Raw genomic sequence first — 26218 nt, 5'->3', positions numbered from 1 at the left:
GTGCCCAAACTTTTTTCAAAGAGGGCCAGATTTGATGAGGGCCAACTTAAGTTGTTGAGCTTGTTTAGGATTGAAGTTGCTGAGCTTTTTTTAGGATTTTACCCCAGGACATATACTGCCACGGGGGCCAGATTAAATTGACCGACGGGCCAGATTAGGCCCCCAAAATGGACTTCGGGCATGCCTGGCCTAGAAGCTACAGACAGTATTTTCAACAACAACAGACAACACGGTAATATAGCAGGATGTATAGAAATAACGCAAACCGTGAAAGCATTCAATCATGTATATATGTGCAACCGGAGGGGATGAAATACATAGCAAATACAAATGTCTCTGAAGAGCCGGATAAGTATTTTAGCAGTTGCATTTTGTACTACCTGAGATTGGATTGGCTATTGGGAACATATATTTAACTTATGCTTAAATAGTTAAATAGCTCCACAAGCTCGTTTCAAAGCATTGCTGTTTACCCTTAAAAGCCCTAAGCAGCTTGGAATCCAAGTACCTAAAGGACTGACTGCTTCTACGTCAAGCTGGAGAGGTCCTTCTCTGGGTGCCCTTGTGATCAGAAAGCCTCTTCTGTTGTGTCATCCCATTTGTGGAACTCTCCCTGGGGAACATCACTCAACACCTACTTTGATGTCTTTTCAGGGCCAGGTACAGGATTTTATTTATTTATTTATTTCCCCTGGGCTTTATCACCCAAGGAGGTTATCACTTGGTCCTTTTACACTACAGTTTTGTTTTGTTTTGTTTTGTTTTATTGTATTTCTATTATTACTTTGTAAACTACCCTGGACGTTTTTAAAATAATAATGGTACAGAAGTCCAATACATAAACTTTTGAACCAGGAGACTAAGTAGAGCCATACATACAGACATGTATGCAAACATGAATAGATTATGGAGAGCTGCTGTGGAACAATGAAATAAATAGGAAAGGATCAGTGTATATTATGGGTATGCTATTCGCACAGCAGTTAAGGTGGTGAAGGAATGGTGGCCTGTCAGATGTTTTTGGACAACAACTCCATTCATCTCGGACCACTAACTATGCTCACTGGGGCTGATGGGAATCCAACAACATGTGGAAGACTGCCACAGGATCCTTATCTATGGGGATCTAACAGCCTCATCTAACAGCCAATGAAGAGAATATAATATTATTATGGGACCCCCACATCCTTCAGTTGCATTTCTACACAAAACTCCTACGTTGCTATAGAGATGTAAAATTTCCAGAAATTTTGAAGCTTAGAAAAACCCCCGGTTTTTTTCTGGTTTTCCCCCCAGAAAAAAATGGAAATTTTTGGAAAAATTGAAAAAAATGGTACAATAGCACTTCTTTTTTCTTTTCCAGATTGAAAGTCATTATTTTACTTTAAAAACATAAAATATAACTATGGACAATTTTAATAGGCATAAAATTATCACAACTAGCATATTAAAAATATAGTGTATCCAAACAATTATTACAAACAGAATTTACTTTTAAAATATTTATTTGTATTTGTAACAATGGAGGAACAATCTCCTGAACTGTTTACTAGTTTATGTGGAACAACAACAACAAAAAACCTCCACAAAACAATTTTTAAAAATCCAGAAGTAACAATTATTCATATTTCCTCTCCACAGTATTTAAAAAAAACATTCTCATAAAAAGAACTGAAGAAGGGAATGGGACTAAATTTCAATGAATGGGCATGAAATTTAATCAGAATCGTTTTCTGAGCTGTAATGATCAGTATCAGTTTCAGTCTCTGCTTCTGCATCTACTCTGTTGTGTCTGTCATTATCACAGTTATTATGGACTTCTAAAAACTGAATGTTTGCTTGGATTGAAACAATTTTTTCAATTTTTCGGAAAAAAACAAAAAAAGCTTCAGGAAAAAAACCAGGGGGGAAACGTCGTCCCCCCCGAATTTTTCCAGGGTTTTTCCGGGCCTTCACATCTCTACGTTGCTAGTGTATGTAGCAGTTCATGAATGTACCTTCTAATAAAATGTCCATACCTACAACAATATAAAAACCCCAGAGAGTACTCTCCATAAAATCGCAGAAAGTACTCTCCAATAAATCCTTAATACATCTACCATATAATTCCCCTAGATCAGGGATAGCTAACCCGTGTCCCTCCAGGTGTTATTGGACTCCAACTTCCATCAGCTCCAGTCAACATCACTAATGGACAGGAATGATGGGAGTTGTAGTCCAACAACATTAGCAGAACCAAAGGTTAGTCACCCAAGCCATAGATCATGGCTGGAGTATAAATATTTAAATTCTCCAGGTATCTCCAGATTTTATCTTCCTAGTCTTGTGGGATCTGGAAACCTGCTGATGGAAGGAAGGAAGAAGGAAGAACTGCTGCAGCATTGCTTTGCTAAACCAGCATAGTGTCAAAGTGGTTGGCAGATTTTTATCTCCCTAAATAAGGCACAAAAAGACACACATGGACCCAAAAAGTCAGGCTAGGAGGTCTTAAGGCAAAGAAAAAACAGAAATCTTGGGAAACCCATCAGCTGGTATGTAAGGGGTCACAACTTCGGGAAAAATGCAAAGAGCAAAATTAAATGAGATTTTCTCCTCACTTCCCCTCATTCCTCTGTGTTTGCTTTGCTACAAAGTTGCTGTTGCATAAGCTTCTGAAGAAAAGGTCAGGGAAGTTCCACTACTTCAGCTACGAATCATATTTTAAAAGAAAGAAAACTGTAATGACTGTGCTTATATGGCAAGCGAAGTTCACCATTTAGAAAGCAGTACTTAAATGAGTCTTGAGAGAGAGAAAACCCAACTAGCATCTCAAAACACGTCAAACGACTAACGTGTTAAGGAGAAAACCAAATTGGTCTTGCACATCTAAAAATATTAACACTGAGGATGTTTTTGTTTTAAGCCAAAGACAATGGCTTGCACCTCAACTTTGCTTCCTTCCACGAACAAAACAGAATTCACATTCATGCAACATGCTTTCCCTGCTCCCCCCTCTCTCTACGGCACCCTGCCCCATCTGCTCCTAGGGGACTCTTGAGAATGGTGAAGGATTTAATGTGGGGACCTGCAGGTGGAGGTGAAGTTGTCAGAACCACCATCACCCTTTGCAAGTACAGAGGAGCAACTCGAGTCTAACTCAAATGTATAATGTGGGAGAATGCTCTCTCTATTACACACACACACACACACACACACACACACACATTATCCAAGGAATGGAGAGGACAGTCATACAAATGTCTGTGCATGCAACTCAGCTCAGCTATAAGCAAGCACACACTCACTCTCTTTCAGCCCCCAGGTGTGGTGTTTTGACTCTGCATCGGTTTTACCTTAACAGCTGAGAGGAAATGTCCACAAGCCCTCTAGAAGTTGTGGACAACAGTTCCCATTAGTCCCAGGCAGCATAGCCAATGTCAGGAAGGATGGGACTTCATAGAATCAACTGGAAGGGACTTTGACGGAAAAGTTTGTTTTGCTGGGCAGGTTGGGTCCCCAAGTGTTTTCTTTTTCTTTTTCCCTGCCAGCAAATGGTTAATGAACAGCAGCTTATGATTGGCCAGGGTTCCAGGAAAGGGGGTTGAAAAGAAGAGGATTTGGAGAGACAGTTTTGTAGATTGGGATATAGGTTGGGACAGCAGGTTGGGAGATAGGGAGTGAGAGGAGAGATTTGGTTCTGGGTAGAAAAATCCACTTTGAGGAATATATCACAAGCTAGAAAAAGGAGTCTCTGAGCTTAGTGTGAAGGACAGTGTGTGGTGTCCTGTAAGAGTAATAGGCCAGGAATTAACTGGGAGGCTGAGACTGAGCCAGAAGTAGAATCTGAAAAGATAGTCTACTTAGGTGCCATTCCAGTCAGGAGAGGAGAGATTCTTCTACAAAAAGACTCCCAAACCAGTTAAGAGGGGTGTGGTGATCCATTGGGTCTGTTACTTGGAGTACCTCAGGAGTAGGGTTGTCAGTGTAACTGACAGAAAATACCACCTTGTTTAAGAACCAAAGTATTAAGGGGCAACAGCTGTGCAACAACTGAGAAAGAACTGAAGTGCAATAACATTATAATCTGAAGTATCTTATGTTTTACCCACTTTGTGTCATAAACTTCCTTTATTTAATAAAACCATTCTTGTTTATTTGATCAAATCCTGCCTGAGACTCCAAATTATTAAATTTTCCCTCACACAAGTCCCCCACAAGATAATCCGGGGTAGTTTGTAGGAATTCGTGGAATTGATGTTCTGTGAGGTGGGTGCACTATATTTAAGTGAAGGGGCACGAGGGGAAGAGTGCTCTCGCAGGGACTATGAGGGTCTACTAGTCCAACCAGCTGCAATGCAGGAATCTTTTGCGCAACACAGGGCTCAAACCCATGACCCTGAGATTAAGGGTCTCATGCTCTACTGACTGAACTAACTCTTGAGATTCTGGCCCACAACATCTGGCACCACACTGGCTACTCCTGCCCTGAATTTCTGCATATTCCTTCTATCCCTTTGATTTTTTTAGTACCGTATTTTCCGGCGTATAAGACGACTGGGTGTATAAGACGACCCCCAACTTTTCCAGTTAAAATATAGAGTTTGAGATATACTCGACCGCAGATTCTCCACCTGGCGTATAAGACGACCCCCAACTTTTGAGAAGATTTTCCTGAATTAAAAAGTAGTCTTATACGCCAGAATATACAGTGTTTATCAGCATAGTTTTAAAAGTGTTCTGGGAACCCACACTTCATTTATAATGGAAAGGAATTCACTATTTGATTCAAGAGGAACTAGATGTTTAGAGACAAAATTTGGATAATTTCTCAAAAATGCCAAGAGCCTTTCATTTAGAAAAGACCCCCCCCCCCCACCTTGCCATCCTAAACTGTCTTCATTACTATTGCCAATGCTGAGTTTCTAAAGCCTGAGGGAGAGAACACTGATTAGTTATAGTACTGGCTCAAGAGACACATTTGCAGCAGTGTTTACTAGAAACGCAGGATTCAAATTAACATGCAGGTACAAGTCCATGACTGTATCTAGCTGCCTGTTTCTTAAACTGTGAGGTGAGCCTCCCTAAGGACGTATGAGTAGTTGCTAAGCAAAGACAGAGAATGAGGTAGAAAAAGGAAGAGAATGCAAGAAGCAGATTCCAGAAAATATATAGGGGTGGGGGGGTAGAGAATAACAGAAATAGAATCTCTCCTAAAAGAACATAATTGGGGTATAAGGACCTGCATTGCGCAGTTGTCTTTCTTCCCCATTAGAGTATGCAACTGTTCATGATCTCCAGCTCTCCCATCAACTACTGCCTGATTCTTTTCAATGGCAAATTATGGGAACTGAATTATGGGGCCCTCAGCATGCTCCATGTCCTCTGCAACTGACCTGGCAGGAATTATATGTGAAGGGGGCAGTGTTAGAAACTGGGATAGAAAAGCTAGGAGCCAAATGGCTCCTGGGACCTGGGTTGTGGGAGCCAAAACAGAATGTCTAGTTGCCATTTGGGGGCGGGAAGGTTGGCAACACTTTTATTATTTTGATAAGCATGAACTAATACACAATTCACATAAGTGACACATTGTTAATATCACATTTTAACAGAAAATGTTAATACATGTTTAATTTGGTGTTTACAATAAAAATATTGCTACCATACTTCAGTATTCAAAACACTCTTTATTGTTAAACTCCTTAACATATTGTTTATCCTTAACATATACTTCAAGGCTTCAAACATACACATTTTGGTAATCCTTGAGTGTCAGCCAGGTGCAAAAAAATGGCACCCAAACTTTTTGAGGTGCTCACAAATGGAGAATCTTTAGGCACAAAATACGCCAGGCACCCTGCTAGTTTCTAACCCTGAATGGGGACTAGGATCCTTGCAGGGCAAGCTAGTTAAGAGGTTCAGCCCATGTTAAGACCTGCTGAGATGAGTAAAACATTTCTTTCCATGGGGATTCCTTTTTTCAGGGTCCCCTTGATTGAGCGGTCATGTCTTCCTGAATGATGTCTCCTGCCTATCTGAGTCTCTGTGCATTTGCTGGAGTAGCCTCTTGTCCCCACAGCTAATCTTAAAACCCTTAGCAAAGGATTCCTGCACTGCAGGGTGTTGGACTAGATGACCACTGTGGTCCCTTCCAATTCTACGATTCTATGGTTCCATGGTCCTGATTCTGACCTTTAAATGGAATACACATCAGAGTTGTTAGCACTATTTAAATTACTAAAGGTAAAGGGACCCCTGACTGTTAGGTCCAGTCGCAGACAACTCTGGGGTTGCAGCGCTCATCTTGCTTTACTGGCCGAGGGAGCTGGCGTACAGCTTCTGGGTCATGTGGCCAGCATGACTAAGCCGCTTCTGGCGAACCAGAGAGCACACGGAAACGCTGTTTACCTTCCTGCTGGAGCAGTACTTATTTATCTACTTGCACTTTGACGTGCTTTCGAACTGCTAGGTGGGCAGGAACTGGGACCGAGCAACGGGAGCTCACCCCGTTGCAGGGATTCAAACCGCCAACCTTCTGATCAGCAAGCCCTAGGCTCTGTGGTTTAACCCACAGTGCCACCCGTGTCCCTGACTTGATTTCTATTTTTTGTACTGATGCCCACATTTAGCACCATGAAAATGCCAGTTCCAGATATGTATACAAAAAAGGCTTAAGCAAACAAGGCAAAAGACAAGAAAACAAAAGCATCCTTCATCTCAATGAATTAAAAGTCAAGAATTTGTTTAGTATCGTTTTGCTGTTTGGGTTTAACTCTTTACTTGTGTTGTATCTTGTATTTTATTCTGTGAACCACCCTAAGATCTTTTGATGAATGGCAGTATGATTGATTGATTGATTGATTGATTAATACACACACACACACAAACACACACACACATTCTGTTTTCACAAGAATTGAGAGATGGCCCTATGGAATCCCATGGCCAATCACAGCTTTTCCAGAAGTTAGGGGGTCAAATCTGCAAACAAAGATTTTAATAGCAACACCTGACATTTTCCCTACGTGTGTATGCCAGGGTGTGGGAGAACATCAGCACAGGGACCTATACAAAGCACTTTACACAAGCCTGTTTGCACTCTAGAACTTCGTTTGTCTCAGACAAGTTGGTTTGAGGTTCTTCCCTGCTCACCTGTGTGTAAGGAAGGTACCCTGTTGCAACAGAACTACAAAGATCAAGCTTACTAGCTGCTTTGCTTCTAATTATTCTCTGGTTGGCCTCTGTTTTTTATTCCTACTGATGGAGAACCTGCAAAGGACTTTACAAGGGCTCTTGTGTACCTCATAAGGGAATAAGGGCAGATTTTTTTTCTTATAACAGACACAATGACCCAATTAAAAAATGAATTGGCAGACACAGACAATCTAATATGGAATCTAACCCCTTCCTATGGAGATTATAGAATTCTCCATAATCTTTAGGCCCAGTGCTGCCCTTAAGCTATATTGTACCTAGGAATATTGCATTATTTTTTTTAAAAGGACAAAATAGAGAGACGCTCCATATCTGGTTGTTGGAGGTGGGATGATTCTGACTAAGACTGCAGCTGGAAAGGGTTAACCCTTCCCTCCCCAGTCGCAGAGAATAGCAACTATCTGGGGTGCAACACCTTTCCCACATAGCATTTAGGAATGAAAGCTTTATTGCTGGGGGGGGGGGCATGGAGAAGCAGCAAGGAGGGGAGGCTGTGGGACCAGACTGGCAAGCTCGACAGGCTGCATTCAGGCCACTGAAAACCCATCCCTCCCTTAGAAGCTGCTTAAGCAGCAGCGCAGCAAACATATGTTTGTTCTACTGCTGCTGAAAAGCATAGCAGCAGACTGTTGCCCAGAGTTGTTTACAGATAGTTAACCTTTCCTGGAATGACATACATTAGGATATTCCAGATCTACAGCCTGGAACAAACATCCTAATGCAAAAGCATATTCTTTCCTCAACTGTGGACAGGCCTTTAAGTGGCACCTCTCCCTGGTGTTCTTTTGAAGGGCTTCCCTCTTCATTCCTCTCATTTCCGAGAAGGTACAAAACAAGAAGCAAGAGTTTGTAGGGTTTTAGATAGCACAGATTTCTTTTGCTGTACCACATTAACGCTGGAACTGAAACACTGATTATTTTGGCTTTCCCATTTTGGAATGAGGGCTTTCCTTTGCTCCCTGCTTTTCTATCCTATATTCCCAGTTCAAAACAGGACCACTGTGCTGTAATTCTCCAAGCCACCCAACACAGAGAGTTTCTACTAGTACAAAGTTTTCCTTGAATGTTCAGGGTGATCTCAAAATATACATACTTGTTGACTCTCTCCAATAAAATGACTGTTAGAAAGGAACTTGAGGTGCTTTCTTCGAGCCTCAGTGAAGCTTTTGGACTCTTGATTTTCCAAGTTTTCATTTAAAAAAAACCCATAAACTATTATTGGTCAGGAAGTTACTTGGGAAATTTAAATTTATTCTCAGAATGTACTTTTTCCAATTCTCAGGGAAAGTGTTACTCATTATTTCTCCAGCTTCACTACCAACAAAGCCTTTACGATTCTCATGAGGCATGAACTGCAAAAAGAAACCACCTTGTTAAAATTTTGCAAATGCTTTTTAACTCTTTCCCCAGTGTTCTTGATTAATAAAACCACTGACTGTTTAATATTATACCTCGTTTCATAACAAAATTTCAGTGGAAAACAGAAGGTCTTTGAGACAAATTGTACGCAGCTTTGAGAGATATACAGCTTATGCAACAAATCCAAAAAGAGTCATAGGGCTAGCCTGCATGACTTCAAGCTACCAATCTATTATCGGAGGCACAAGTCCTACAGTGACCATCACACTTTGCAAAACTGACTCTATACATCATACAAGACACATGCAGAGATTTTGGGAGATCAACAGCATTACAGGCACAACTGCTTTGACACAACACCTGTAGGGGAAAAAAGATCCTCTCATTTATATAAAATTTTGTTACAGAACCTAAAAGCCTCGCATATTTATTGTGGCGTAAAATTTCATAGACTACAGCATCTCACTAGTTTACAAAAGCTTATGCAAAAAATAAATAAATCAGTATTTAGGATGTCAAAATACTAAGTTGTTTTTGCTGCAAAAGACTAATACAGAAACTCCTCTAAAACTCATTTTACAAGTTAAAGGTATTTAGCATTGGGAATTCCGCTAATAAATATTCTCTACCCACTAACTACCTATGAGACTAGCAGCCCCTCCTAAAAGCTAGACCACTGGTACATTTAAATGTTTCACAGTCCCAGTTGGCCTTGGCATTGTCTTTTGGAGGAAAAGAGCCCTCGACATATAGAAATTTAAAAGAATGAAGATCTTCAAATCACATGAAGCATTAACATTAAAGTATCCAGTCCAGGACAACTTGCATAAGAATTGGTGTGAGGTAGTGGCTAGGAGCATGAATGATGACTAGAAATACTCATCTTGTGTCTCTGCTCAGACATGCACCACTGATCTCAGGGAAGCCACTACGCCTCTCAGCTGCAGCTCTCCAGGATGACAACACTGTTATGTACGTCAGCAACTTATTTAACACTCCAGTGATGCCCATGAAGTGCTTGGAGCTCTTGGTAAAATGAATTATACAACCTATATTTTTAAAAACACACACACACACACAACCTGCTCGTGTTCCAGCCCTGCATCTCAGCTCTATCCTTCCCATTGGGGTGCTATTATTCATTCATAGTAGTGAAAGAAACATCAGGTTCTTCCCAGCCCTTACGTTGCCTCTTCATACACATTCTTCTGGGTCCTGAGATCTGGCCTGAAAAGGCCCTATGAAAACAGTACACACATGTCAATATCTGAAATAAAAATATTGATCCTGACAGGACTAAATATTTCCCTCCAGACTGAAGCACAGATTTTGCAATAGAGCCTAGACCTGATCCATTGCAAGCACAGATGGGGTTGCATCAAGATGTTCTACAGTATGTTCACTCCAAAACTGAAATATGTTTATACTGGAATCAGACTGCCAAAAAGAGCCTCCCTAGCTTTAATATTAAACAACAATATTTTTAAAGCCCTTGTCTATATAGGCTGCCAGTGTGTGTGTGTGTGTGTGTGTGTGTGTATTCCCATGTCATGACTTTTTTCAGCTTTTGCAATATACATGTTCTCTTTTAGCTGAGCATTAATGATGCGAAATAAACGTTAATTTCTAGGGGAGACACTGGCCAAGTAATGTGACCAAAAAAACTTTGTTTGGTATACTGATCAAGTAACAACCCACTGGCATGCCTAATCCTTCGGATGTTTTTGCAACCCACTCCACAGTCCTTCCTTTGGTACACAGTGAAGAGTTCAGCCAGTCCAAGATCAGTATTTTTAGTCTAGGCAGCACCATGCCCACAAAAAGGGACAGCCTTTTATTTTCTTCAGGGAATAGCACTACCCAGATTACAAGTGGCGCAGCAATCCCTCCTGCTGCTTTTAGTATGGACAGTGCTTCTACCAAAGGAAACAAAATATGCACTGTAGAGACTTGCACATCATTTCTAGCCTGCCCGACACTAATCCCAATGCCACAGATGCTTCTGAGCCACTGCAAATGCTTCCACTCAACCCCAAAGCAGGCAGCACACTGCTTCTCAAAAGATGGGAGTACAGTACCATGAAAATGACAACACTGCTACCCTGTTCTCTGCCAAAAGGAGCTGTCCTAGCTGAGGAGAACACCAGCACCACCACCAGGCATCCTGAACAGATTGGCTTTTGTGCATCCAGCCTCCCAGGATGTAGGTGTATTAAACTTATAATAACTATACAGGAGAGGTTTGTGCTACAGTGAAATTAAATTATGAACGACTGCAATGAATTTTTCACCAATAATGGGAATATTCACCAATAAATGCATATTAACAATGTTCTCGTGGAAACATAGAATTGTAGGATCTGGAAGGGACACTGAGGGTCATCTAGTCCAACCCCTTGCAATGCAGGAATCGTAAACCTCAAATGGAAGAGAGTCCACCAGCTCCCGAGAGAGTATGTTCCAACAGCTCTTAATTTCTTAAAGTTCTTCCTGATGTTTAGTCAGAACCTCCTTTCTTGTAACTTGAAGCCCTTGGTTTAGGTCCTTCAGAGCAGGAGAAAACAAGCTTGCTCCATCGCCCATGTGGCAGGGCTTGAGATGGCTATCATATCTCATCTCAGTTTTCTCTTTCCCAGGTTAAACATACCCAACTCCCTCAACCATTCCTGGTAAGGCTTGGTTTCCATACCCTTGATAAATCTTTGTTACGCTCTTCTGCACACATTCCAGCTTGTCAATATCCTTCTTAAATTGTGGTGTCCAGAACTGGACACAGTATTCCAGCTGTGGTTTGACCAAGGCAGAATAGAGCAGGACTATGACTTCCCTTTATTGGGACGCTATACTTCTGTTGATGCAGCCTAGAACTGCATTCACTGTTTCACTGAAGCATCACACTGCTGAATAAAGTTAAGCTTGTGGTCTACTAAGACACCTAGATCCTTTTCACATGTACTTGAGGCAAGCCAGTTGTCTCCCATCTTATATTTGTGCAGCAGGTTCTTCCAAAGTGTAGAACCTTACATTCATTTCATTACTTTGGGCCCAATTCTCTCTCTTTTAAAATAAGATTTTATTAAAGCTTTTTCAGAATACAATAGGATAAAAAACCTAATCTAAATAAAAACAGAAACGGAAAAGGAAAAAAAAAAACCACAGTCCTCTCTCAAAGATAGTTCTTAACCCTTCTCCTTTCTTCTCCACCCTGAGAGATCTTCACTTCCCTGCCTCTCACACAGGGTCCTTTCACCAACCATCTATCACCTTCTGGTGCGTATAATCCTTGGACCCCAATAACAGCCCAGAGCAGAGGACACCAAGGGGAAAAGAAAAAAAGAGAAGAAAGGAAATGAAAGGAATAAAACAAAGAAAATAAAGAAAAAAGGGTAATTAAAATAAAAAGGGCTTTTTTATTAATTTACTTGATTTAGGGGGGCACCTGCCAACACCACCCTGACTACACCCATGCATCCTTCTCTAAGTGCTCACAGACCGACTGATAAATTATCTGTTCTAAGACCTTTCCTGGTATTGATGTCAAGCTCACCAGTTGGTAGTTACCTAGGTCTTCTTTTTCTCCCTTTTTGAAGATGGGGAAAACAATTGCCTGCCGCCAGTCTGCACGGATCTTACTCGTTCTCTAAAAATTCTCAAAGATTATAGACAGAGGCTCTGAGATTACTTCTGAAAGGTCCTTTAGTACAGTTGGGTGCAGCTGCCCTGGAGGTCTGAATTTACTGAAAGTAGCTAGGTGTTCCCTTACCACCTCTCTTCTCCTATCTTTGGCTGCAGCTCCCTCCTTGCCTCCTTTATTCTGTTATCAGCAGGTTGGCCATTTACTTTCCTTTCGGTTGAGTAGTCAGAGTAGGTGTTGAGCAAAGATACCACCAAAGTACGGTAGGTAGCATTTTAAGAGTTTCTCTTAGCTTCTTTCTCAGCAGCCCAAATAGTTACCATTAAATAAATAAATGCAAATCAGTACATATGTATGAAAATGCATACATACAAAAGGACATGACTGGTTTTTTTAAAAAAATGCAGATATAGTAACATCGCATGCTAAAGTGAGGACTATATGAAGATAGGATAACTTCCTGATTCCTGAATGACCAAAGCAGCAGGAATTCTCACTTTTGCTCTATTTGGTTGGTTGGCTGTAAGACGCTTTGGGTTGCCCTTGGCAAAATAAAGCAACTGACAAATTTAATCAATCAATTAATAAAATATTTGCATTCTGTCAGATGCAAATAGCATGCAGTAAAAGAGGCAGTCTACTACACTCAGTTTCTAATGTGTTTAATCAGTCTGCACTTTTCATATTCCATTGCTATTTCACTCCATGTTTCCGTTTACACCCACATGTATATATATCTGCCAGCATTATGACTACACTTTATGCACCTGATGTCATGGACTCTAGTCCACATAATGAATTTGGTAGTCTTTAAGGTACTGCACTACTCTGTCGTTTTATATTTGATGTTACAGACCAATACACTTAGTCATTTGTTCAGTCTCAGGATTAGCAGGTACAAGTGCTGTACTTCAGTCAGAACCTTTTTGGACAGTTAGATTTCATTAACTCAGCAGTTATCTTTAGACCCAAGAAACAGCAAAAAATACTGCAAGATCTGCAATAATCAATAAGAAGGCTAACAAATACTGGGTTTAGGCTTTAGCAAGAATATTTTGCACAATATCCTATGACGTATAAATGGAAAATCTGAGAAATTTGCTTTCCTTCAGCTCGGCCAGTATTTTCATATTAAAAAAAGTAAAACTGCAAATGAAGTGGAAAATGAATTGATGGGGGGAAATGACAGCAGAAAATCTTCACTTCTATTACAAATAAGAATCATTATACAAAAATTTATTATTAACACTCAAGTATATATTTACAGAACACTCCAAAGCAATTTATTATTTTGAATAACTGGGTATTTATATAAATTGGTCTGAATGATTGCATACTATAAATGCTATAATGTTTTCATGATTTTAAGACAAAAGTCTTAGGCTATAATCAGGATTATATACTGCATAGAATCCTGAAGAATGTGCAAGAACCTTCTAATATGTAGCAGAATTTACCCTTTCTTAACCTTAACATTAGCAAGAGATAGAATATTATTGTTTTAATTCTGTAAATTGGAATGGAGGCAAATAGTGATTTGCCTCTGGCTTTGCAGACAAGCACCAAAAGCCAGAAACAATGGGCACCTCCAAATTTTACCTGGCAAACAAGATTGCTTCAATAAATGCTGGTGTACATGGAAGCAAGCCTTTGGGGTGTAATGGGTTTGACATTTAGCAAATGTAAAGTTACAATCTAAACTGGCCGACTTCTGATGAAGACCTTATTGGTGAGCGTAAGATATTCCTATAGGATAAGCAGAAAGATCCCAAAAATATTATAAAATACTTGCATTCAGAAAGGATTTTTAGCATCAGGGAAACTTGTAAACAAGTTTTCTCTAGTACAGTGAATATTTTAGAAGTACTTCTTAGCAGTCTTCCTATTTTTTGATATTATTAGAACAAATGCAAGCTAAAAAACAAAATGTTTAAAAGGAAAAATTAAGGGGGGGAAGTATCCTACTTGTAAGTTCTGTGTGGTGGTGTCTCACGAGTAACGAGGCAGGAGCCCAACCTGTCTGTTTACAGGTTTATTGTGCAAACTATTTACAGTGCAGAGCTACAAGGTACATGTCTGTCTCAGTCACTGGCAGAATCCGGGAGTGGCCCCTTACGGCTCCTTCCCCAGCATAAGAATTTCGGCACCCCAAGTCTCCTCCTACCCTCTTTGCGTTTCACCCCTCTGCACAACTGGGGTGACGGAAATGGCATGCCTCCCTCCTGACCAGCTGGGTGAGGTGAGCGCAAGGTCTCTGTAGCCTCCCCAAGCCCTCTCCCCGCCAGACTCCCTTAACAACTTTAGTTCAGCAAAATATGAACTTAAGACCTTTTTTAAAGTGTCAAGTTTACACGTTTGCCACTTTAAAAAGCAATGCAATGCAAGTGCAAAACTCCACTGAGGTAGCATTAAGTGTCAACCTGCTAAGTGCCTAAGGCTAAAATCCTAATCACACTTACTACAGAGTAAGCACCAGAACAACACAGCGGGACTTAATTCCAAGTAAATATAGATAGCATTGCACTGAATTTATGGAATAATGTCTTAATTCTTCAACTGGCATCATGAAGCATTTGATACATAAATACAGTATGAGGAACCTAAATGTGACACATAAATATTAATGAAAGCAAAGGCTGTTAACAGAGATCCTAAAAACTTGTGCAAATCTGCTTATCAGATCCAGTTATCTCAGTTGATCTGTCACAATACACTGTTCTCAGAGTGGCCAATATAATCAGGATTTGAAAAATCCTAGATGCCTAGGTAAAAATCCTAGATGCCTAGGTCAACTGGTAATTTGGAAATATTCATTTGACTGTATGCAAGGCTTGTAGCTAAAAATGGTACACTTGCTGCCTATGAAACGGAAATATTTTTGCAGCTCCAAACACAACGTATGTTTTGCAATGTTCCACTGACAGAGCAGACAGTGCCCCACACCCCTGTTCTCTGGCTGACAGTGCTTTTAATGCAAAAGCTAGGAAAAACTGGCCACAAAAACCCTTTCCTTTCCTTTTTTTAAAAAAGATGGTGCAATATTCATGCCATGTGGATACAAGTAGGTTCAAAATCCAAAGAACCACTTCAGTCCCTATTAATATCCCATATGCCCATAATATTTAACTCACAATATATAAATAGATTTCTGAATGGTTCCACCCTAGGGACTTGAGGCAACTTACAGCATATTAACAATGCAATAAGCAGTGTGAAGTAAGATAATTAGTTGCTACATAAAATCAGGTTAAAACTACTCCAATGTCGGTTAGGCTCCAATCATCACATACCAAGCCAAATCAGAAGTTACATCACTTTTAGAAGATGCTTGGATTCAAACTCTAGTAAATGCCCAGTTACATTTAAAAGCAGAGTGCTTGTAAATTGGGGTTGGAAACCCTTGAGAGTTTTATGTAAGCTGCTGGATCCTGTGGGAATTCAGTGAACCACATCTTCACTTAAAACACATGCCTGGCTGTCCCAAATGGTTACAGATTTCAGTATGGACACCTTGCTGGAAATGTTGCCCAGGTGTTGACAGTGTACAGTGCAGTGAAAAATCCTAATATCTGAGTTACAGTTACATGGAGCAGATGGCATGTCCCATCTTTATCTAAGCACAATGTCAAAAATAAGAGATTATACAGTGCATAAACATTACAATGGCATTAGAGGCGCAAAGATTCACAGGTGCAAATGTTTAGAATCAGAGTGCTAATCTCAGTGAACAAATTTGGGCTCAAGTTTATACCAAGAAGATTTGCTTAATTTAATGAATGACAGCTGTAGAGCAGCATGGCAGGAATAGCTTTTGAACATTAAAGGAAGTGACTGAGAAGGTACAGGAAATGCAACCGGTACAAAACCAAGCTTTGTATATGATTTTCTTCCATCCTCCAACTCTATTTTTCATTGCAGTTACTTAAATCAACTATCCAAAATTAATTTAAGATCACTGGCCCTAATTTGGAGAGCTGTGTGTGTGATGTACCTAAACACTTAGCACATGTTCAAGGCTAATCAACCAGACCAAGAGCTTGGAAGAAGGATCTAATTTAGTTCCCACCCATCCAAACAAGGAGCTGTGTGCACTGTCAAAGCTGACAGTACTGAACATCTGCACGTGCGTGCATGGCTCCTATATCCAGCAATGGGAACTGCACATGTGGCCAATCACTGCTGAATGCAGGGCCAAGAAATCTTATAAAAATCCAGGTGACTTTGGTGGCATGTGTCATATCATCTTTGACTGTTCCTTCAGCACAGTTTAACTGAAAACTGGATGGCTTCTGAAAACAGCAAAATCTATTTCAAATGCCACAGATGCTTCAAGAAAAACCTTAAGAAAGCTTATACTCAGTAAATGTCAGGCCACATACTGTACCTATTTTGACTTTAGCAGAAACCTGTGACAATTTGGCAATCTAATAATTACGCTTTTTTAAAAAAAGAAGTTACATCTTATCACCAAGACCAGAGAAGTGATAAACTATCCCATTATCATCAGTGCAGTGCTGTTAAACAGAAGCTACTTCATTAACATGCATGGAAAGTTTCTACCAGTCTTCACAAATTTCAGGCTACTTACTATGAACCAGCCAATAGAAACACAGAAGAACCAAACAGATAAGGGAAAGAGAGAATTGGTATTTCAACTACCTATCATCCATCTGTGTAAAATGCTATGAAACTGAAGCTGGATCTAGGAAAGAGCCCATTTTGAAAGTTTTGAGTGTGTGTTTGAAAGAAATGGAATTCGGATTACACTGCTAAAATGTAATTTAAGTTATTTAAGCCCACTCATTTCAATGGGTAAACTATGAACATGACTTAGATATCATTCAATTAACATTTCTTCTAAATTATTTTAAGTACAATGATCAATACAGTATATGCAAGCATTTCTACACTGCACTTTAGCCAGCGTTCACCAGGCAATTCACATCAACACAAGAAAAGCAATCTAATTTGTTAAGGTCTATGATGATTTTAATTATTTATTATTATTATTTTACAATGGTTTCAGTTTTGTGTATTTTTATCTTACCAAAACAGAACTCTTTTCTTACCTCTCAGATTTCTAGGATTTATTTGTTTTGTTCGAGGCATTCTCATCCAGTCATAGGCAGTTTTCCAGAAGTGGAGAATAGACCGAAAGCAGCTCCATAAACATGCCAATGGGGTCAGTCAATCCACATACTGGTGGGGAAAGATGATAAGATTAGGTAAGGTCATAAGCAGCAGATCTAGAACTATCATGTTGATTTAATGAATATACCATGGGCTGCTATTAATCAATCACATTAGACTGCGTTAAACTTTTTACACACACAAAAGTCACTATTTCATACTCACAAGTTCAGACAGAATATTAGTGGTATGCAAAATCATTTAGAAATATATATCCCAATCAACTATCCCCCCCAAGTATCATACAAACATTTAGAAAAACCACAAAAGGACTAAAAATAGAACTATGGCATTATTCTAGCTTTACCACTTAACATGCTTTATTTATACAATACTAAGTGACCTGCTCAAGTCAGTACCATGGTTTAAAACCACACTTGCAACTTAGCAAATACATTCATCCTGACGTACTAAAATCAATTATTTAGAACAATCCCAAACTGAGTCAACTCTTTTGGTAAGAACTGAAACAGTTCTACTTGTTGCAATTCATAAATAATGTAGTATCTGGATAGGCTAGTGTCATGAGCTATGCCCATGCCTTTAAAACTTAACAAATGCAACTATAATCATGCTAAAAATGTAGTAACTCCCTGCTCATTTGGACCAAAGGGTCAACAAATCTAGAATACTCCTTCCAACAGGCATCTGTTTGAGAGTTTTTGGAAGCTCCAACAGGGCATGAAGGAAAAGTATTTCTTACAGCATTTAAAATGTTGTGGTCCAAATATTTACTATACAGTATAGACATAATGAGCTATCCCACTCAATCATAGAATTTTGTCTGGCTACTGTTTTCCAGGGTCTCACACACTATCCCAAGACAAGAAGTGCTGACAACCAAACCCAGATATTCATAAATTGCATACCCTATTGAGCTACAGCTTTTCCTTTAAAGTGCACATGAGATAGGTGACAACTTGAGTCTTTTTTCTCTGGCAGGGTCCCTGTGCCTTTACGAGCTGCAACAAGAAGCAAGAAAAAGGTGTGCTGGAGAAAGGTAGATCTGAAGAACAGAACATCCTAGAGATAACAAGCTGACAAATGAAACAATGTAGGATGAATTCACTATATATATTTTGAAAACAAATAATTTTCAATATTTATATACCACCTAATGACAAAGTTCAGAGCAGTTCACAAAATTTTAAAACATAAAATACAATAGGAAACAAAAATCTATCACAGAACAAAACTAGCAACAGAGAATGACATAAGTACAACAAATGTCATGAATATTCTTTTTCTGCTTTTTTACATTTGGCACCTAAAAAAGTAATCATGTAAGCACTAGGCAGACCTCTCTGAGGGTGCAAACCCTGAAAAGGCACTCTTTTATAACTTAGAGCTAAGCAAATATTTGCTTAGAAGCACATTCATTTCTCGCTTAATACAAATACTCATTGTTTTAAAGAAGGAATACCACTCTAACCCACACACCCTGTCACAGAAACACAAGAGCCTGCTGGATCAGATGGTCCCTTCTAGTCAAGCATCCTGCTCTCACAGTGACTGATGATACCTGTGGAAAGCATGCAAGCTGGACATGAGCGCAACAGCACTTTGCTCACCTGTAATTATAATACAGGTAAAAAAATACAACAGCAACATATGTTGTGTGTTAAAAAAAAAGTCACAGGATCTCTGCTTTGTGAATTGCTAGGCTCACCCTTACTGGTCTTTGGACAGCATGTTACAAAAAGTAAGAGGGCTCTATTTATGGGTAATAAGTTGAAACAGGAAGATCTCAGAGGAAGACAGAATGTCATTTTTTGTTTTTGTTTTAAATGAATGAGGGCTATAAGCAGTCAACCTGAAAATAATCAAGCAGGATGGCCAATGTCTGCACCTAACAGGCACACTGTCACTAACATCATGCAACATTTATTCATGGAAAGGATTGCAAATATAACACGTATCAGACTCCTTTCTCTTGGGTGCTATTCTTTTAAGCTGGATGAACCATTTTTATTAATCTGTAATGCTTAGAATAGTAAAATCTTTGCAAAATGTTTAGAAAACTGGGTTTTGGCCTTCAAATCTACATAATGAACAAACTGAGGACCAGCAAAACCTCAAGGGGGAACTCAGTGTCCCTTGTTCCCTGAAACAACTGTTGGGAGGGGCAGCTCCCCAATCATAGTAGTGCAGGGCAGAGAGTGTTGTTTTGCAGCTGACTGCACAATTCCCAGTCTGAGCAGTATAGTAGGGATTACTCCTTTTTCCTCCTCTTGTTGAAGGGGTGAAGAAAAAAGCCCTGGACATGTCAACTGTTCACCCTTTCAATATTTTAATCGATTGGAATAGTTAAAAGGTGGGCCAGTTATTCAATGCTATTTTCCCGGGGCTAGGCTGCACTAAGTTCCCAAAACTCCCTTGATGGGACTCTCTCACCCTCTCTCTGTCCCATTACTCTGTCGACTGAGCAAGGCCCCAACCATGGAGACTCCCATCTTGTGTATGGGTAGATCTGTTCCACAGGGGTACTATGTGATGTCAACAACCTAGAACAAATAGCAATGCCTACAAATTTCAGCTTCCTACTTAACACTCAGTACCACTGGTTAATGAAGCCCAACTACTGGATCACCAGCAAATAATAATAATAATAATAATAATAATAATAATAACTGGTATACGTTTGCTTAACAGTAATAATTCAGGGGTGTTTGAATACAACATACAAAAAGCACATTACATAATATTTACACTTTAAAAGTAGTACTTCCGTCGGCCACCAGCAGGATCCTCCTCCCACCTTCTCTTTTCAGACTCTGGGAAAGCATAGCAGGCGCAAGACAAACAATCCTTTTAAATACGAAGAGATCAGGGATCTCTTTTTCCGTATTCATTGGGGGGGTGAAAGGGAAGGACGGGAGAGGAAACCCTGCTTTGTTTAACAAGACAGTGTTACGGAAAAAATGGAAATGAGAACGAGAGAGACGCAATGACGGCGGGCAGCCCTGTGAGCAGTACTGTTGCAAAGGGAAAAACATGAATGAATAAAGAAAGAGGGTGGAGCTTGGGAAAACCCCTCTGCAACGCTGCACTGAACAAAGCACAGCACACATGCCAGGAGGTGGAGGAGAACGAGTGCAAACCGGGACCGACCCAAGGGAGGGGAGGGATCATCAAGAATGCCTTCTCACCACAACACAGCAAAGCCCAGGCGCGAAAGCCTACCTTGCAGGATTTGCAAGCGCCAGCGAATACAAACGCACGCAGCCGGGAAAAGGACAGGAGCAAACAGGAGCGTGCACGCAAATGCAAGCAAACACAAACCTCGCCAGCCGGAGCCGCCAAGGCAGGCAGGCTTCTTCCCGGGCCCATCGCTTTCGCCACCCATCCCCCGACTCTCCCCTGCCCCGCAGCGCTCCTTATTAAGGGAGACTTTGTGGTGGGCTGCGTCTGCCCCCGCCGTTGCAAGCAGAAAGGGCTCAGGAGGCGGCTCTCCCGTCTTATAGCGGGGGTGTTTGCACAGCGTGCGTGCGCGCCCGGGTCCCTTCTCTTTCTCTCCCCCTACCCCGCCTTCCACCACCCTTCCTGGATCCCCCAGCAAACCTGCTCAGAAGGCAGCCGGAGCTGCTGCTGCTGCTGCTGCTCTTGCTGATGGCGGCGGCGGCGCTGGCGCGAAGGAGCAGCGGCCGCGGCGGCAGCAACAGCAGCAGCTGGGAAGCTCGGCGACCCCTGCGCGGCGGCGGCGGCGGCGGCGTCTGGGATCCTCCTCCACTTGACAACCTCCAACACAAACATGACCCGGCGCTAAACCCCCCTCCCCAGCATCCTCTTCTTCCTCCCCCTCTCCCTCAGACACACACACACACAGTCTTCACCACAACCTTATTCCTCACAGACACAAACACGGCAGCGCCCCCGCCCCCACACGCGCAGGAGGAGCACCGAGAACCCATCTCTCTCCATGCAACTCTCGCCCCAGCCAGCTCCTGAGCATGTCAAGATGGGCCAGCGAGAGAGGAGGTGCCCGAAATCTCCAGCCAGCCTCGAGCCCATAGTTCACCCTCCACACCCGTTTCTGATCCGGGGTCAGGTGGCTGCACCGCGGTGCCTGCACTCTCTGTCCTCGGCAGCCCCGGGGCCCTCGCCAAAAGCCTCACCCAGAGAGGCCGTCAAGGAGGGCATTCACTCTCCCCCCCCCTCCCCACGCCAAGTCCCACACCTTTCCCCCCCAACTCATGGGTGCCAAGTGCCACCGGCTCTCCTCGCACGTTTTCCACAACACCCCCCCCCACCTTCTCCCTCCGCTTTCGAACCTCACAGTCGCCGCGTGCCTCCGTTTCCCTCACCACATACACACGTTCAGTAGTGTAACGCGCGTGTCAAATCGGCTCCCGCTATCTACACAGATAACAATCCCTGCACCTCGCTCCCCCTGAGGAACATTTCAGAAATAAGTCTCTCCAAACCCGAATACTTTTCCTTTCACTCCACACAGCGTCAAGTGCGAGTGTACCCACTAGTGTTTTCCTCTCCTCAGAGAGACTCCGAATATCCCGCCATTTCGCAAATACTCTACGCGGCCACGCTTCGGTAGGAAGCCCCCCCCCCTCCCTCGTTCCCAACCTTCCTCAAGGAATTTGTAATTCCTCTGTGGGGCGCCCTTCGCCCAGCCCCACAGAGCTGACCTCCCCCCCAGAGGGGGCTGCCCCCCACCTCCCCTCTGACAACGAAAAACCACCACACCGTCGCCGCCCCCCGCTTCCATCCTTCGTCTCCCCTAACCCCAAATTACTGAAACCCACCTTCCTAGCCCCCCTATAAACCTCTTCCCCTCCCCCCTCAGCGAAACCCTGAGGTGTGAAGGGGGTGTGTGAGAGGGAGTGAGCTAATGTTGTGGGGGGGGGGGTGTCACACTTAGGCACCAGGTGAGAAGTCCCTGATTACAGGGGTCGGGGGAAGGAGAGAAGGGGAAGAATGGGGGGGGTATATGTGGGACAGGCACCGTGATGCGGGGTGGGAGCGAGATTAGGGTCTGGGCACCCGAGTTTAAGAGATAAAGGGGGAGGGGGAGAAAGGCGGTTGTAGAGACGACCAAGCTGGAGTAGTTGGGGGTGAGATGTGGGGCGTTGAAGGAAGGGGTCAATGGGCGGGGACGCGCCGGAAGGCGAGGGGGGCTGGGCAGGTCTCTCTACTGCTGCTTCCCCCTTTTTTCTTTCTTCTTCCCCCCCGCCCCGTCTCTCCGCGCCCCCCGCCACCCGCTTTACAAGGAGGGGAGGGAGACACGCGCGTGACCGGCGGCTGCACCTCCGCCCCCCCCCCCCGGGGAGGGGGGAGGGGTGAAGGGAGGGCGAGGAGATAATTGGAAAAGGGGGTTGCTTTACCTTCCCTCACTTTCTATTGCAGGAAGCGGGCCGGGTGACGTCAGCGGGTCTCCCGGGCCCCGCCCCCTTCGCCCTGTCTGCCTCGCCGAGGAGCGAAAGGGGAGGGGCTTGGCGGAGGGAGGGGGAGGGGTCGCCGAGGGGGTTTCCTTGTTTCCTCACTCGGGCGCGTCGAGAAAGGGTAGAACCGAAACTAAAAAGGACGAAGAAAAGTTTATAACAGGAAGGAGGGGGGAGGGGGGAATTCCTTCCTAGCCCGTCCACTTCCGCAACGCAGAAAGGTTTCAGAAGCTTCTAGCGTTTTCACAGCCGCACGCTCCGACGCTGAGGGAAGGTCTGGTTAGGAGGGTTGCTGAACACCTTCCTCGGCTTGCAATGCCCTCTGATCAGGTGTATTGCGGCACCTTCAGATTGATCATTGGCGTCTATTTGGGTTAGTATCCCAATTCCCCCCCCGAAAGTTTTTATTAATTGGTTCTGGCCGCCCCCACTTCTTTTCAACAGGTATCCCCATAGTCTGCCAGTATTGTTTTAAACGAAGCAAGTGTTTGTACTGGAGATTTCTAAACGATTAAGGCATAAAAAAAAACAACGTAACCTGCAAACTAGTTAAAAGAACATAGAGTGTTTTGCTGAATCAAATTAAAGCCCACCATTCTCTTTAACAAGAAAGCTACCAGTCCACAAGTGTGAACTACAACAGTGGGGAGGGGTGATTGTTTTACATGCATAAAATAGGATTGTGGGCTAGATTTTTCAATGGCACAACATGGGGAAGAGCAAAAGATCGGAAATTGTGGAGACACTGAAACACCAGTGGGAAGCACCAGCGTTGGGTAGCTTCTGCTGTTAACACCAGTAATATCTAGTACACTAAAAATATTGTAACTCATCTTGAACGTTCAAGAAATGAGTGGGATACAAATCAAAATAAGTAATAAGCAAGTATGATTTGATGCATTATGAGGAGAATGTTAGGATATAGGGGCAGACAGCAGGCTAATCACACAACCCTGTGAGGCACTTATATTTGAGTTAATACTCCCATCAGACTGCTGAACCATTTGTGAAGCTGAGATCTGATTAGGCCAGCAAAGATAGATGCCAAGTTTGTTACCTGTAAGGCCTTGGTGGACAGAAATTCAGAATCAAGGTGAATTGTGTCAGACCACAAGACTAACTCCCATGACTCCTGATTATTGGCCAATAGGAGTTGGAGGGCACCATGTTGGCTAGCCCTGAAAGTGAGAAACTGTGTCATGCAGTACCTAAATAATTATGCAAGTGACCCCTTTATCTTATAACATGGAGCAGTCCTGCCCAATGACTATTTTGACACCTGTGCCAAACTGCAGTGTCTACACTGCAAGATTGTCAGGTTCCGAAGTGAGAGGCACCTAGACTTTTCTGTTAGATCGGTGTTTCCCAAACTTGGTTTTCCAGATGTTTTGGGACTACAATTTCCATCATCCCTGACCACCAGTCTGCTAGCTAGGGATGATGGGAGTTGCAGTCCAAAAACAGCTGGAGACCCTAGTTTGGGAAACCCTGTGTTGGATCAAGGGCAGGCAAATCTGTGGTCCTCCAGATGTAGCTGGACTCCAACTCCCATCAACGCTAGCCAGCAAGGCCAATGGTGACATCTGATGGGTACTTTAGTCCACCCATGTCCAGATGGCCACCGGTTCGCCATTTGTGTGTTCAACCATAGCACTGCGGAATATGAAAAAATATTCTGCAAAAGAAAATACTTCCCTTCCAGTTTATGTTGCTATTGTCAAAAGGGGAGGGCACTTCCACAGACGACTTAATATCCTGCTATTAGAGCCTTCCAATATTTATTCTGTGTCAGCTGTATCTTAGAGACAGTAGAGTGGACCATATTCTGTTGCAGATGGTGCTAGCTTCAAATACCACAACAGAGCGAAGTCAGATAAGGCATAATTTCTGCAATTGCCACAGCTTCCCATTGCAACCACCACAACCAATCCCCTTCACACAGAGCACATGCCATGGCATTGGCATAGCCAGAATTTATGTCTGGGGTCGCAGGTCTTTTGTTTTTTTGGGGGGGGGGGGGAGAACCCAGCTATCTGTGACTCGACTGGTCACTTAGTTAAGGATTTTTATTTACTTGATTTAGGGGGTCAGTTGCTGCCCCCTCTACACCCCTCTGGCTGTGCCCATGTGGCATGGCACGTTTCCTCTCCGACCAAAGTCCAGCTGAGCTCCCTTCCCAGCCCCAGCTAAGCGGGCACAGGATCGCGCTTCGGAGATCCTGACAAGTGTTCCTAAGGTGCACCCACTTCAGTCAGGGAAATAAAGGCTTGAAGCAGTCAAGGCAAAACCTATCTGCGCTTTCCGTCCCGCACCTTTGCCTATAGATCGCAAAAGAGGGTGGGGGGAGGCGGAAACAAAATCACCAAGACAAAACTCGACGGGCAAAGTTCTTACCAAGTAAGCGGAGCCTCCTGCGCAGATGCCCGTCGCACGCCCCCCTGCCGAGGCCCGTCCCTCCAACGCAGCCACACGCGCACCCTCCCATGTATGCACATAGCTGGGGCTGTTGCTGCTGACGCGGAGATCCCGGAGGTTCCTCCTTGTTGCTGCTGGCGGGTCATGCAGGCTGCGTCCCTCCTCCTCCTCGCCGCCGCACCTCCTCCCCCTCCTGCTTCCTCTTGCCCTCGCTGGGTTTTCCCGTTCGCTCCCAGCCACGCTGAATCCCCTCCTCCTTCCCGTGGCAACAGACCGAGCAGGCGGCGGCCAGAAATACACACCCCACAATGCAAGAGGGCGCCTCGTGGGTGAGGGCGCGCAAAGCCCGGCCCCCCCCCCCACTACCACCCAACCCCCCCCTCTCGCTCCCCTCCAGCCTCGCCCAGCCCGGGCCGCGAAACGGAGAAATAAACTCACCCCGGGAACAAAAAAGAGAAAGGGAAAGTCCGCGCTAGGTCTCGCCGGGGAAGTTTTCACAGAAAACGAGCAAAGCCGAAGGCAGTCCCCTCCGCGCTTGGAAGTGGGCGTGAGAGGAAATACGAAGGGGAGGCGCCTAAGGCTCGCTTTTCTTTCTGGCTCGCTCCTACCCGCGCTTGCTCCCCTTCTTTGGCCCTGGCCGGGGTTTCTTGGCTGCGCTCCTTTGATTGGTTTGCACCCTCGGCTGTTTCTAGGGTTGGAGCGAGTCGGGGGGCGTCTGGGGCGGTTTCTGCGGCTTCCTTCCAGGGCAGGAGACGAGGGGAGCAGCAGTGACGAAAAGTCCTTGCTAAGCAGAAAGCATTGTTGTTTTTCCAAGAGAGGATTCCTGCGACGCGTTGCCCCGGGTTTGCACCCGACTCGGTTGCATGATGCTAACGGTACTAGCACTGTTTTAAGAGTTATCAGATTATATGTGTGTATGTGTAGAGAGAGAGTAAATTAATACTGCTACATTTCCAAACAAATCTCAAAAATTACTCCCATACAAGGGTTTACATTTACCCCCTTTTAACTTGCTTAAAATATTATTTTATCC

At 43.3% G+C, this 26218-nt stretch overlaps 1 protein-coding gene across 7 annotated transcripts in view; it reads right to left on the bottom strand.

Annotated features, from left to right (window-relative positions):
• HIVEP1 (HIVEP zinc finger 1) overlaps positions 1–25811 on the bottom strand; it is a 90146-nt gene extending 64335 nt beyond the window's left edge. For 2 of the 7 annotated variants that reach the window (XM_033154571.1, XM_033154576.1), the window contains exons 1-3: positions 25624–25810; positions 18244–18336; positions 17254–17383 (exon numbers count right to left, since the gene is read on the bottom strand). In XM_033154571.1, the coding sequence (XP_033010462.1) occupies positions 17254–17299 (46 nt within the window). In that variant the 5' untranslated portion in view covers positions 17300–17383; positions 18244–18336; positions 25624–25810. Of the gene's footprint in view, positions 1–17253; positions 17384–18243; positions 18337–20083; positions 20881–22713; positions 23054–25164; positions 25361–25623 lie in introns of those variants that run through there. The other 5 variants (XM_033154568.1, XM_033154567.1, XM_033154569.1 and 2 more) reach the window with 5 other exon arrangements.
• Between the last annotated feature and the right edge of the window lie 407 nt (positions 25812–26218).

The sequence above is a fragment of the Lacerta agilis genome, chromosome 7 (assembly GCF_009819535.1).
Source record: "Lacerta agilis isolate rLacAgi1 chromosome 7, rLacAgi1.pri, whole genome shotgun sequence".
Taxonomy (NCBI): Eukaryota; Metazoa; Chordata; class Lepidosauria; order Squamata; family Lacertidae; genus Lacerta; species Lacerta agilis.
This window is presented reverse-complemented; position numbering and strand designations above follow the sequence as displayed.